The sequence below is a fragment of the Pleurodeles waltl genome, chromosome 4_2, assembly GCF_031143425.1.
Source record: "Pleurodeles waltl isolate 20211129_DDA chromosome 4_2, aPleWal1.hap1.20221129, whole genome shotgun sequence".
Taxonomy (NCBI): Eukaryota; Metazoa; Chordata; class Amphibia; order Caudata; family Salamandridae; genus Pleurodeles; species Pleurodeles waltl.
This window is the reverse complement of record NC_090443.1, coordinates 710,401,869-710,417,273: the sequence shown is the minus strand read 5'-3', so window position 1 is coordinate 710,417,273 and position 15,405 is coordinate 710,401,869. Positions and strand designations below refer to the sequence as shown.

The 15,405-nt window shown below is 38.0% G+C and overlaps 1 protein-coding gene across 11 annotated transcripts in view; it reads left to right on the top strand.

The window, feature by feature from the left end:
- The window catches only part of KYAT3 (kynurenine aminotransferase 3), a 496,355-nt gene that overhangs the window by 311,188 nt on the left and 169,762 nt on the right, over positions 1-15,405 (top strand). For all 11 annotated transcript variants that reach the window (XM_069232317.1, XM_069232320.1, XM_069232316.1 and 8 more), the window contains one exon: positions 3,504-3,593. In XM_069232317.1, the coding sequence (XP_069088418.1) occupies positions 3,504-3,593 (90 nt within the window). The remainder of the gene's footprint in view (positions 1-3,503; positions 3,594-15,405) is intronic.

The window sequence follows — 15,405 nt, the reverse complement described above, 5'->3', positions numbered from 1 at the left end:
CTGTAAGCTGAACAATTTGCTTACTCAGGGGCTCTAGGGCTGATGAGATTGCCCTATGTAGAGAGGCATCAGTAGCATCTACTGATTAGTCCTGGATGGGAAGGAGCATCTGCTCCTCTTCCACTGACTCCGAGTAATCGTTATCCACACCTGCCATGAAAGATCAGGTACATTATTTAGTGGACACAGGCTCAAAATGAGAGAAAACCCCAGGTTTACCTTAGCACAGCAATTGGATGTTCCAATGCGTCTTCAGAATCATTGGTGATGATCGGGGAGCAACATCATTCTCATCCCTTTCTAATTCAATACAGACTGTAAACTATTGCTCTGCTGGGGAGGAAAATACTAAATTACAGGAAGCCTAAGCAGCACAACCCTTTTGTTTACTAATCTTCTGGCTTGTTTCAAAATAGGCAACATCTCCTTTCACTGATCGCAGAGGAGACAACGAGCCTAACGGAGTAAAGGGGAGTGATACTCAGCAAGCCTCCGAGGCAGGCGTCCTAAAGCAGGAGCTGTGCATCATGTGTCCTGTAGAGGCCCCAGCAGCACACCGCAAACTTCCAATAGTGAGCGGGTTTGTCGTAGGGTTCTGGGGCGCCCTCTAGTGGCACTGCTCTACATCCGCTGCTGAACAAACGCCAGAGCCTGGAATGGACTGAGATATTGTGTCTAACTAGTTTGAGCGAAACATTGCCAAAAATACACAAAGCAGCGGTATGAAAAACACACTGACAAAATAATTACCATTCCAGCTCACACAATTGCAACACATCAGAAAAATACTTTCACTAAGGAAAAGTACTTATCTAGCTGCTGAGCAGCCAAGAGAGAGGAAGTGCTTTTCCTTGGTGGATCAATATATAGGACTCACTCTATGGTTACTCTATTGATGTGGATGTTAAGAGTTCAGCCCTAACGACTCATGATATATGTTATCTTTGTTAAGTTTCTATGGCTTTACTAATATTTGATATGGCTGCTGAGTAATAAAAAGGAAAAAGAAATGCATAATCTGATCCTCCAGTCCTCACATAGAATTCACAATTCTGCCTACTTTTCAGAAATGTAATGCTTTCCAAGATCACCCATGGGAATCACACCTGTTTCCACCACAAACTGCAACTAGAACTGCAAACACATAAACTAGGGAAATGGTCTTCCTCTTACAAAAATGCAAGAACTGTGGTAAACAACAAATCAATGTTTTCTGATACAACTCTGCTTGTTCTTGAAAGCTGAAAAGATGATGGTCCTAGGATAGCAAACCTTTCATTGGTGCCATTTTTGGAAAAAACAAAACATACACTTGCATAGCACTTTTCCCCATTATATCACCCCAACAAAAAAAACGTAGTTCTATTTTCGTTGTTTCCTTGCTACCCTCCAGGGTAATCCATAAACCCTGGGTACCTTTAGAAACCCCGGGATGTTGGAAAACTGACACAGATTTGGCGTGGATATGAAGGTGTAAGTGTGAAGTACCCCAAAAATCAAAATGGGGCTCAAAATGGAAAAGCTTCAGCAGTTAATGCGTTAAAATATAACAAATGTCTGTTTCAGGGTTTGGGGTCATGGATGTCATTTAGTGTATTCCTCATGCTGTTCCTGGCACTGCCTTTGGTACTCTTTGGCCTCAGATGTCCCAAAGCCAGTTGTAGGTTCAAAAGTTAAACAAAGGCTCCCATGTGCCTTGTTTTCTTTTTGTAGCCTGCAATGGCCACAGTATGACGATATGTGTAATAGAATAAATCCATTCAGGGTAGAATACACACTACAATGTAACATCCTGACAGCGACACCATTGGTGGCCTGGGAGTTCGCCCTCTGAGGCCCGAGGTGCCCCCCAAAAACAGATGTGAGAGTAGTTGAGACAACGTAGAGAGATGAGTAGACAAACTAACAACAAATGAGAAAAAGACAGTAGGAGAAACAGAATGAGAGGGTGAGACTGGCAGTGGAAAGGCATAATAAAGAGACTGATGAGAAACAGGAGGTGTACAGGTCAGAAAGACACTTTTGAGGGACAGGAAGAGGGGGCAGATATGTGAGAGAAGTGACAAAGGGACAGCCACTGTAATACATCTTAGAAAAATCGAGGGGAGGCCAGTGAATAAGGGTTGATAAGGAGTCAAATGAGAAAGAGGGTGAGAAAAATGCCAAATCCACTATATCACGGTAAGTAGAGGTTAATATTAATAGATCTATGCTTCCCAATATACACTTACCATTACAATTTAGTGATAGTTGATATTGTGGATTCAGTATTGTTGTAGGTTGTTACTTCTTTTGACTACATAATGTTACACAGCTTTCTGCACATATTCCCTCTAGATCACTGTGCCTCAGTCTTCCCACAAAATCACAAATAAACAATGGATAATGGATAACATAAGTGACGTGATTTCTGTCCTATTTTTCAAGCACCTGACTGTTACTCTCCAGCAGAGGCCCGGAAGCACCAGTCTCCATTCACTCTTCTCTTTTCAGACTACCATTCTAATGGCCTCATTATGATAGCCCTGTACCCACACCCAGTCATTTCACACCCCTAGCGTTAACACTGTCAGTTTTGAGGGTGGGGAGTGGAGAGGTATTCTGAGTGGAACATTGAGATTCCACTGACAAACAGAAATTATCAGGTGAATCCATAATTCTAGGTTTGACTTACTTGGTAGATCCCCATTCCTCCCCACATTTTGGCCGTTTGGAATAGCTGAAAACTCTGGGAGCAACAAGGCATGTGCCCGGTGTTTGCACAGACCTTATAATTCTCATTATTGGGGCCATCTGTAGTGAGGGACTAGTAATGAGGACCTAAACCTTTCACAATTCGTAATATCATGGCATTTCTACCAAATAAAGGTTACACTTCTGTATAATATTTTATGATTGCCATTTAAAATCCAAAGGGGCTGCACCTTTGTAGCAAATTAGAAACTACACGTCTATAATAAGAAAACAGTATTAGTTGATGAAACTGTCTAAAATGTTAAGGCTATAGAGCTAGGAAATGGAAATTTGAAACATAACCCATTCACTGATTATCTCAGATACGACACAAGTTGAGACTTAACCCATTTACTGATGATCTCAGATACAACACAATCATATTTGAGATGGAGAATCAGGGCAAGGAGAATATGGGTGATGTTCTCTTCTTTCTCTCCATAGCATTTCCTTTTCACCTTCTTCATATTTCGCTTTCTCCCATTTTCCTGTTTAACCTCTAGCCTCCTCTTTTCTTTCCTTCGCCGCTTACCCACTAGTACCAATCATGCACAGCTAGTTCTTCTCTCCTATGTCCTAACCTGACTCCATGTCCTTTCTATGGACACACCATCTCTTCATTCACTTTTGGCGGGATACTTGATTTCATCACTGACATTTATGACGTGAAGTTGTATGTTTTCTGTTAAGTGTGACACTATTGTTATAAATGGATTACATGCCACATTTAGATGTGAAAATAATATTCTAAATGCTTTTATTTTTTTAAGCTTGGCTGGTCAGTTGGTCCTCCACATCTGGTGAAACACTTGCAAACCGTGCAGCAGAATTCAGTTTATACTTGTGCAACTCCTTTGCAAGTAAGTAGTCATTAAATTATTTTATATTGCCTGTTCTTTATTGAGGATATTTGTTTCATTATAGTTCTGTTAAAATGTGAATTATGTTGTTGCTTTTGTGTTGTTGAAGCTTGACCCTGTTTTTATTGTGTTCTTGTTCAATATCAGAACATGATTGAAAGGTAAAAACAGAAACTACAGGTTAAACATGGTCTTAACAAACCTATTCCATGCTATATCTACAGCAGCAAAATTAGAAGGTAAAGTAACAACATTTCCACATAGTTCTCTTACATAAATACCAGCCAGAATTGTCTCAGACTGTCATCAATTTTGAATACTGACCAACCTTTAAACTGAAGCAAATAAGTGTTACTCTTGAAGAGCACTAGTCTGGAATATTATCTGCTCATGCACAGTTCTGTCACTCTTGATTACCCTTTGGCATCACTTGCAACACCACAAACTGGCGTGCATCAGTAGTGACCCCATTATTGCCAGATTCTTCCTGGAAGTAAGGGTAAAGTATTAGATATTATAGATCAAGGGACAGTCCTATTTGAGTCTGTCATTAAACTTCACATTTTGTGATATAACAAAGTCCAAGAACTATTTCTTAATATAGAGCTGTTACCCATAGATCTATGCCCCTCCTGCTTTTGTCTTTTAGTTATTTTGAGCTGAAGTACCCCATAGGTTACAGAGAAACCTAGTGTATAAGCATTTGGCCAGCGTTGACTGTAACAAAACCAGAAAAGCCCCCCAACCAAAGAAAAGGGTAAAGGGGTAAAGCAAGAGGGGCAAACAATGTCTCCACTCAGTTCTCTTATAATTCCATTGGTGTCTAGTCCCATTACGTTACCTGACTTACTAATCCCATATACAATAGTGATGCACTTCTGCCAACATGGAAAAGAAGGAAAGGATTCCCATCCACAAGAAAGGGCGAGAGAGCCCTCCATCAAACTTCAGACCATTCTCTCTGTAAATGTCTGGTAAGCTGTTATTACAGAAGATTGAGGATTGAGTGAAATCCCTTGATATGATCTCACCTTTTGTAAGCAGAGTTCCGAATTGAGATAGGAACAGTCATTCTGTTGTGTCACCCCTTTGTTTATTAGAGATCAAATACCAGCAAAAAAGGTATCCCCTTAAATTTTTTATAGATTAAAACTGTTTTGATATTAGAGATAGAACATAACTGCCGGAGGTGTTGGAAGAGCTAGGGAATGCTAGGTCTCTATTTGAACTAGTAGTTCAAGTGCAACATGCACAGATATATTGTATATAATGGGATCTAGTAGGGTCATAATGAAGAAACACATAGTACCACCTGGTGTGCACCAGGACTGTATCTCGGCCTTACTGTTGCTTTTACATTTTATAAGTGATATTATTGAAATATTTACTCATGAGCAGTCAGATGTCCTGTCTCTGTCTAGGATGAACATTCCCATCTTCTAATTCGCTGACAGTGCATTGCTATTTTGTATGCAAGTGTTATAAAAACAAACATGATCTTTAGGGGACAGAAAAAATGTATACTCCGTCCTCTTCACTGGAAGGTTGGACTGCTCTCCTGATTAAGGGAGCGGCATATGTTAGTGCACAGGGCTTATATGGAGGACATATGTTAGGGCATCCTAGGAGGTGATTCACACTACAACTGGTTAATCCGAGGTATATGGGATCGATATATAGTGCTTGAGGATTACCACCTACTACCTAAAAAAATTGTTCCTCAGAAATCAATTACTCTTGCCACAGGGGAGTACCAGTAATACTGACGTGTTGAACGGAAGTGACCTGTGAGGCTAGACTGAGGCCCATTTTATATTGCAATGGATCTGGACTATTCGACAACTGTCTATTTATAACACTTAGCATCAAAAATTGTTAACATGTACCTAATTTGCCATGTTTGATACATTTGTTTATCGAATTGGGAAACATTGAACAAACCCAGAAGAAATTAATGCAACTTTTAAAAATGTGATCAAAGATAAATATATGGATTGGGTTATATGCAATATGTGGCATTCTGCTTGAACCTGTGCTTTCACTACCAGCTACCTTGAGGAAAAACAAGCGCATTTTGATTAGAGAGTAATACGGCGGTCTTGCGTAGACCAACGTATTACTCTCTAATCAAAATGGGCTTGCAGTTCTTCTTTGCTAAATTCAGAATAGCTATTCATTCAGGGAACAAGAACAGCTGTACTCTTTATGAAGAGGAGCTAGTGTCTTGGAAGTCTGGATCAAACCCACAGCAAACATATCACTTAAGGAATCAGAGGGAACAGTCTAGCAAACAATCCCTAAATCCACTTCAAATGGACGATCAGAATGGCATTTCAAAACTGGGAATTTCAGGACTTTTGTTTGGACTCTAAATTAAACATTACTAAATTAGTGTGCCTCTAATAAAACAATATTTTACAAGTCGAAAAACAGATACAAGATGTGACAGGATGGGCCTCTCTGTGAAACCGGTTTCATTATTAAGAAAAATAAATATTTGCACGTAACATGTTGACTTTCGAGTGGTTTATTTGTGGACAATATATAGGGAGTTTAACCTTCAGAACAATATTTGAGAACAGTTCTTCCTTACTCCATGGCAGTGATCCCACACTGCACAACCTCTCTAGGTAGTTGGAATAAATTCTGCCTAGAGAAATACACTTACTCACAAGTCATCTGCTTTGTATATTACAACAATTGTGGTTCCTGAGGGAGATTACTGATTTCCCCTTCTCTATCTCTTTCTTTTCCGTCTCACAGCCTTCATCTTTTCTCTGCACTCTCTGTTCCACACCACAGGCCTATTTTTCTCTCCTATCATTGCACTCTTCTCTATACCCCTCATCCTTATCTACTTTCTGCCTTACTCTCTATTAGACTCTTTCTCATCTCTTTCAAAACCGGCTCTTTTTTTCTCCTTCTCACTTCTTTTCTGTTTCTCTCTTCACATCTCTCTTTTCTCGTCTGCTTTTTGTTGTCCTATTTCTCACCTGCTTCTCGTTCTCCCTTCTGCTTGCCTCCCTGACTTTTCTGTCACCCACATTACCGTTTTTCTCTCCCCCCTTTTTTTATCTTGCTACTTTGCTCACTTTTGTAACCTCTCACTTCATCATACTCAGTTTGTACTACTCCCTCTCGCCCCCACTCAAAAAAAATGCTTTTTTTGCTCCTTGTAACTATTTGCCCTTGAGTCAAATGTTTCCAATTCCTTTAAGAACCTTTTTCCTCTTGGCCCCTAACTACAGGCTGGTACATCACCTCCTCAACTACCACCAGATCAAACGATTACCTTTTCTGCCCAATATACTCTAAAATTATTGACCCACAAAACACCATAAAAAGTATGTTGTAACTTATATGATTTATGCAAATTATATGAATTTTTAAGTCAAAAAATGTATTGAAGAAAAAGAACAGGTCAACACAAGAAAATCAATACATATTTCCCCTGAAGATAGAATGCTTACAATAACATTAGAAAACGGAAATTACATAACTATATAAGTAGGTGATAGACAGATAAAAAGGGAAAGAAAAGAAAAATGTTAAGATGTACACCAATAATTCTGAGAATAACAGCACAAAGTGCAGCTAAATGGTGTAAGGTTCCCAAACCTCCAAATGGAGGTTTGGGAACTTCTTCAATTGATGGCTGATGAGATGTAGCATTCCGATAGAACAGGTCACTAAAAACCATTACAGGTGACGAAAAGGCACCTCTTTTGAGGGCTAAAGCAATTGGGTTAACATAAGCTCTGTACATTCTTATTTAGTATCTCAAATATTATACCACCATGCTTGGAAAGATATGCCAGATGATCTTTCCAATTTTTACTTATTTGTTTAAAAGCAATTGCTAATAATAATAATAAAACTAATGTGGAGAAACAAAAATCCTCATTGATAAGATAGGCATCAAAAATTGGATACAATAATTGCCATGAGTTTTTCGGATTAGGAAGAGACATAGAGAGAGATGTTTGTGAAAAGGATAAACATTCTTCAAAGAAGAAAGGATATATATGCGAAAGTTCAACCTGCGATCTGAAATTTCATCACAAAAATAAACTGAAGACTGTTTAAAAAAGAAAGCAGCATGATAAGAGTATACATTTGGAAATTGACTCCTTCTGTTTCTTTTGCCCGTTTTAATTTAAGACGAGACATAGGTGTTTTTTAATTGTTTCATAAAAACTTAGATGAAATAAAATATATATTCTCAAAATATTGTTAAGGATTGTTAATTGGATTGTACAGAGGACGAAGAGAAAAACAGGAACAAGCATCATGTTAATTGAGTCTGATCTGCCCCATCATGATAAAAAACAAGTGCTACTACTTGGATGTTAAAGATGTTAACTTTGCAATTACGAATTTAAATTCAAAGAAGCGTCTCTCTGATATTGTTAGAAAACTGAAAGCCTAGGTAATTGATTTTATGAGGGTTCCATGCACAGTTGGACAAAGCAAATTCATGTTTGAAAGAAGCATTGGAGGAAAAGGGTTTCGGATGAGATAAAAATAGAATATTATAATTAGCATAAACAGCAACTTAAGCCTGTCTCTCCATGTATATTAGATTTTTTTTTAAATAATTTTGTCTAGGAAAGGTTCCAAAGCAATAATAAAGAGCAACTGGGAAAAAAGGCATCCCAGTCTACGTAATGGAAAGAATGGGGATAGTAAACTGTAAAAAAAAAATCAAAGCTTTAGGAGAAGAATGTTGCAGGTAACCAATTTCATAAATTAAGGATCAAAATCAAACCATTTGAAAGTCTGGAAGATGACTTTCCAGTCTATACGATCAAATGATCAAATGACTTCTCAGAATCGGGGGAAATAGCTGCCACTGAGTGTTTAGATTTACTTTGTACGTTTAAAAAGAGACTAGTGATACCTGGCTTGTGTCTGGCCTTAACAAATCAGACTGCTGTCTTCCTATCAATGTTGATAACAGTCAAGACAAAGGGGGACAAATATGGCAAATATTTTGTAATCTACATTTACCAAAGACATTTGTCTATAATTTTTACACAATTTAGATATCTTCCTTGAATATAAAAACGATTAAATCTTCTTGAAAAGTTCAGCCGGTTGATTTATTATTAAGAAAAAAACAAAAATAACTGGAAAAAATTGAGAAGTAAGAATTGAGAGAGATGAAAATAAAATTCTAATAAAAACCTTTCAGGACCAGTAGCTTTACCCTTCTCCATCCAATTTATTGCATTAAAAATCTAATGAGTTGAAATCTAGTCTTCCAAAGTGGAGAAATCAATAGATAAATATGCTCCATATGAAGAGAAACTAACTAATGTTCAATGAACTGAATAGAAGTGACTGATTCAGCAGTCTATGTTATTATAATATTTCACAAATCCATTTAAGATTTCAATGTCTTTACAAATGCCAGTGTTAACATCTTTTAAAATGGACTCAATTTCAAACGGTCTTTTTTTAAGTTTAAGATAATTAGCTAAACGCAAACCTGCCTTATTTTGATCACCATAATATTTAGCAGTAGATTTGAATAAAGAGGCAGCCTCTTCCTCAGAAAGTTTATTGCATTGAAACATAGCTTTAACTAATTCTTCAAGACATGATTTTGATTTGTACGTAAACTATAAATGTTCCACATTCTTGACATTATTCAGTGCATCAGTTGTTTTTTGATTTTTCACAGTCTTGTTTTAGAGAAGAAAATGATAGTAAAATATGTGGCTTTAATCAAATAATTTTAGGGGATATATCAGACAATACAAATTCAAAGCCTTGAGGTAAAAAAATATCCAGTAACCAAGAATTGTTGAAAAACTGTCTCCTATTTCCTTCAGAGACTGGAAGATCATCCATATTTAAATCAGGAACATGATCTTATATTAATACTAAGCTGAATCCAAAATATGTTGAGATCAAGATTGAGAGATAAATACATGATCAATGCTAAATTGTGAAGAATGAACAGCAGGAGAAAAGGTTTTTTTTCTCAAGGAAGGATTACATCTCTCCAAGCACCCACAAGAGGTCTTTGTTTTATAGCTGAAGCAAATTGTTTATATACAGTAAAAGGTAAAAAAGTTACATTAGAGTTGCGATCAATAAAAAGGTCCATAGCAAGATTACACTCTTCACCAAAAATAAAATAATCATCTGAAATAGACATTAACTTGTTGAAAATTTCAGACCAGAAACATTTGTCAGATTGTGTGGGTGAATATATTAAAAATAGAAAAAGGTATTTTGGTGATTGTCACATTTACTGCTCCACTCTATCTCCCTGTTTGTTGAGAAATTAATGTCACATCAAGAGATCTTTTCACAGAATAACAAAACCATTTTTCTTGCCAGAACCTTGTGAAGAAAACACATTACCCAACCGATTGTGTATAAGCTTTTTCACTTTGGATTCTACAACATGTGTTTCTTGTAAAACTCCCTGCCTTTTGATACCAAATACCCAAATTCCAAGAAATTATTTTTAAAGCTATTTATACCCTAATATATTATTTGTAATATATTATACACCTATTCAAAGAATATGTAGCAAAATGATATAAATGCAAAAGATGTAAATAGTTCAACAGACCGAAATAAGGAACAAAAACGTAGAAGAAGAGTGTGCTATGGAAGTAAAAGGCAATGTAGAAGAACAGCATAAGAAGAGAAAGGAGACAAAAGGAAGAGAAACAGCAAATAACATAAGAAACAGAATAACAAACTCAACATACCTAAATGACAAACAAATAGCTAGCAATCGTGGAACCACAGGAGGAAGATGACACAACTTGAACCTGGGGCAAGTCACATAGGGCACCAGACCAACAAAACCGATGCGGGCAACAGCTGCACCCAAGAGAAGACGAGAAGAATGAATGTTAACCACTCATCTATTCAATATTCCAAAAATGAGATGCAAACAATAATTCTGATATAATTATGCATTTAAAACACAATTTCATTCAAACTAGTGAAATAAATAGTGCGGAAAGTAATTATTTGTGTATTCATGTGTTTTTTGCAATTTTCCAAAACGTTCTGCAAAAGATCAGGACCTTTGTATGCAGTAATTTTATTTTTATAGATTACTTTTAACAGGAAACTGGTGAAAGAGACCAAAACTGGCATTTATATAACGAAGAGCTGAGTGCATGGCTAGGAATCTTTTCAGTCTGTCAGCAGTAGATTATCCAAATCCTGAAATTTAGCTGCACTGATGACCTTATGCAAACCATTATATTCTAAGAAAAGAATATTGACTCCTATATTTTTTTGTGAAGAACTTGCATTTCGGGGACTGTAACCCAGTCTATGAGTTTGCTGAATATCCGAAGTAGAATCCAGCATTTCGTGAACCTTGGGTAGAAGTGTCTGAAAAATTGTAAGAATCACATCCTTCCAGTCCGTCTGGTCTGCCATAAGTGCAAATATTATTTCTATTACTGTGATTCTAAAGGTCTTCTGCATGTTGTTTCAGCTGTGCAACTTTAACTTAAAGATATTTAACTTCCCGAGCACTATCTTGTGGGTCTTCAAACTACACTCTACCTCAGTGACTCTATTATCAATCAAAAACCATTTATCATCCAGACTTTGAAGCCTTTGATTAGTTGTTTCAAAGTATGGTTTAAGAGCTCTTATATCATCTAGAGTAAGCTCCAATGAAATTAGAGAAGGAGATTTTACTGGAGAAGGTAGGTACTTTGTAACTCTCTTGTGAGTGGAAATAATAGAAGATGTACCACTTTTCAACATAACTGTCAAGGAAGGATTTGAGACAGTGGAGTTCTGTCGAATATGCAGTGCGTCCTTCTTGTTATAGATAGGAGTATTGTCTGAAGAGGAGTGAAAAAGTGGTGATTTTCTAGTCGAAGTACGTGAAGTGTAAACTACACTGAGCGAGGGCGAATGTTGATGTGATAATACCAAGAGAGGTTTATATAGTTGCACTGGACCTGCTCAGAAACAGTGCCCAAATGGATTAAATAGCAAATGTCACAAGAGAGGAGAGAAATATACATAGTTAGCCACATATGAAAATCATTCAGTTGGCTAGGAAACACGCATTTAGAGACCAAACCATCTGCCAGAAAGAGTGCAAATGAGGGGTACCACATAACTCTTAATTCAAAATGGTGGGCGTGGCTTCCCTCAGATGCACTCCTTCCTTCATGAAGAAGGTACTGCAGCCGATGACACAGGGTGCCTCAGAATGAGAATAAAATGTCCAGAACTGCCTCAAATGATGGATTCTTATTTGCCATGCGGGCGAATTGCCATGTTGGACCTCGTCTCCCCTACTCAATGCTGCGGAGCTCTTGTTACACAGCAGCCATCTTCTGTCGATGTCTAGCCACACCCCCAACAATATGATTTTAACCTGGAAAAAACACTTACCAAACTCATCTATTATACTTAGATTTTTAGGCGAAAATAAATTCAGCTTAAATACAGAACAAAACAAAGGCACATGTTTGTTTGTAAAATGCTAATAATTGCCTTAATCTGGATGTTTCACTCAGGCATAGTTTGACCATCTCTACAAACCTATGATTGACCTCATGATTTCACAACAGTACTCTTACACACAGGCATAGAGAAATGATCTGAGAGGTTGGGGGTTTTTGCCAGTCCTTAGATACTCCCTGGATTGTAAAAGCGTGTACAAGTTCAAGTTTCATTACATATAATGTATTAAAGACCTAAGAACACACAACTTTTATTTTCCAGTATTATTTACCACAGTCCTAGGCAAAACAACCTCTTTGAACATTTCATGCAATATATACTTTCAAACTTACTTCTCAGAGCTATTTCATACTTACTGAAGGGATACTGTAGGCTATTTAACGAACTCTTGCATTTTTCATGGACAAAAATAATCTCTAGCAATATTTGACAAACCCACTCCTAACACAAGTTCCACATTTTACTTGATCATAGCAAAAGAAGGTCAAATAACAAAAACCCAGTAATGACCAAATAGTCAGACAACTTACAGATTCAATCTTACTTTACCGTCTTCAAGACCAAGACAACACTTAACCATTTAGCTGCTAGGCAAAATACAGCAACATTTTAAGTTTTTGGAGAAAAATAGGGAAAAAGTGCTTCAGATTAAAGTGTCTTTTTTCCCTAAAAAGGCATCCACGAATGGTTTGCTGTACTAAAGTCACCATCTTCCCAGCTTTCAGGAACATGCATAGATGAATCAATAGACCTAATTTTGTACCACAGTTTTAACATTTTGTCTAAGAGGTAGCCTTTTTTTCCACTATTTTGTGTGCTCTCAACCTACTTCTAGTTTGTGGTGAAAACCATGAAACCTGTGTGTGTGATCCAGATAAGCTATAGATTTCCAAAAAGTAGACAAAACTCTGAATTCAGCAAGGGGTCATATGTGGTGATCCCTCAAGGTTTTCCCCAGGAAAATAACTTTTGAACATAAGAAATATTGAAAATCAGTAGGAAAAAAACTGGCATTTGTGACATTTTCATCAATAACTTTCTGTCATGATGGGCAGTTTACAAAAGCAATATGCCCTTACGTTCGCTGGACCCTTTTGGTTACGGGGACATACAGGGTCTGTAGGTTCTGCAAGAACCCAAGATACCCAGAGCCGCCAACTGAGCTGCACCGTACAATGGTTTTTCATTGAGTACCGAGCATAAACCAATTCTTATAGCAAAGTAGGCAGAGAGAAAAATGGGTATGAAGGAAACGTATGTATTTATGGAAAGGGCATAAGACTTAGAGTTTAGGAGCAGTGGTTATTTCTACATCTCTGAATTTGTGCATACCTGTACTAGCGTATGATTTTGAAGGTATTTTTCAAAATGTCATCTTTCTTATACACTGGCTTACTTTTGAAAGGCACAAATGCAGCAAAATCTAATTGGTAAGAACAAATGTTCTACTGTTCTATATCACCAGGCTTTTTCCCCTGAATCCCTTGCAAACCTCAAACGTTAACTAAAACACATTTTCCTCACATTTCTGTGATGGAAAGTTCTTGAATCTGTGGGGCGCCACATTCTTCCTTCCACCTGACATTTTCCAAAGTCTCCTGCTAAAAATAGTTCCTCACTTGTGTTGGTAGGCCTAGTGCCCGCGACAGTAAATGGCCCAAAACGCAACATGGGTGCAGTAAATCTTTCCCCCGAAAACTGACCATTTTGTTTCCAATGTGGTGCAGTAGATTTTGGACCCTGACCAAGCAGGCACCTAGGGAAACCTACTTAACCTGTAAAAAAATGTAAACTAGGCTTTGAGGGATTTCCAGAGTGGGCTAACTTGCATGGCTCTCCCCTCGTTTGTCTACCCAAAATCAATTGCAAACCTCAAAACATTGACTAAAAATCAAATTTTCTTCACATTTCTGTGATGGAACTGGATTCTGCGGGGAGCCAGAAACTCTCCCCCATCTTTGCATTTCCCCAAGTCTCCAGATATAAGTGGTTCCTCACTTGTGTGAGTAGACCTGGTGCCCGTGACAGGGAAGGGCCCAAAACCTATTGTGGAGACATCAAACTTACCTATAACAAAACAACCTGGTTTTGCAGGGGGTCAGCTGCCTTTTTTGTTGCGGGCTTGGCAGCCATCTAGGGAAACCTACCAAACCCACACATTTCTGAAAACTAGACACATGGGGAGTCCAGGGATGTGTGCAGAGTAGGTTGGGCCTTGAGCAGGCAGGCGGACCCCCTGTAAAATTTGCCGCTTTAATTTTTTCTGGATTTTTCACTACATGTAACCCCAGGGGTCGAATGCACCCTAATCCCCACACCAATCGGGAAAAACCAACATATTTATTTAAAAAATAAATGCCCCCGCACTTCCATGAGGACTGACTCCCCCAGATCAAATCACTGGTGGTCAGGTGGGGGGTTTTCTGCCTGTGGATCGAAGCGTGGCTGTGATCCATGGCTAGGAAACCCTTTCAGGAAGGCCTTGTTTGAAAAGGGAGATCCTCCCCTTTCAAACGAGGCCTCCCTGAAACTGGGGAGGGCGTTTTGGCCTTTTTTACTCAACCAAAGTGACGCGCTGATGTCACAGATGGGCAAGAGGGAAATTTGAGGAGAAACGCAGAACCAATTCTGCTTCTTCCCTAAGGGTTAAAGAAAAAGGAATCCTCCAGTGCTTTTCACTGAAGGATTCTTTAAAACCCTCGCTGGTGATGGCCAGTGTCCGTCAGTGGCACCAGGGAGGGTGTGTGTGACAGCCATTGGCTGTAACACGCACTTAAGAAGCATGATGAAATGCAGAAACCTCTAACCAGTATTACTAATGGTCAAAATGAATATTTAGCAGCTTAAACTACTCTTACAATCAGATAACACAGAAGTAATTCCTATAAAAAGATACACAAATCTCTGCTGTAGAAGAAAAAGCCACTCATTCTCACTACAAAGAAAATAATAAAAAGAAGCTGTGTGGTTCTCCAAGTACCTTAATGAGAAGAAATTTGTGAGAGTGTTAGAAAGGATGCAGACGCTAAGGCAGAGTATCCCAATTTAAAAGCACTAAAACCAGCCACAAAAACTTAAAGAAATTGACAGAATGCTGTTTTTTGTAATGAACCTAACAAAACTACACTAAAACATTGTTGTTTATTTTTTCATTCTATGCAAAGAATGTATAACTTTATACATACATTCACACAGTTCCTCCGTTGTGTGCTGACATTCTAGTATGGTGGTCAAGAAACCTGTGTATAACCAGTAAACGGAAGTCCAGGTTGGGGCAGCAGAGTATACACATCTGTAAATTCTGTCGATGATTCATTTGTTTTCGGCTACGTTTTCTCTGCAG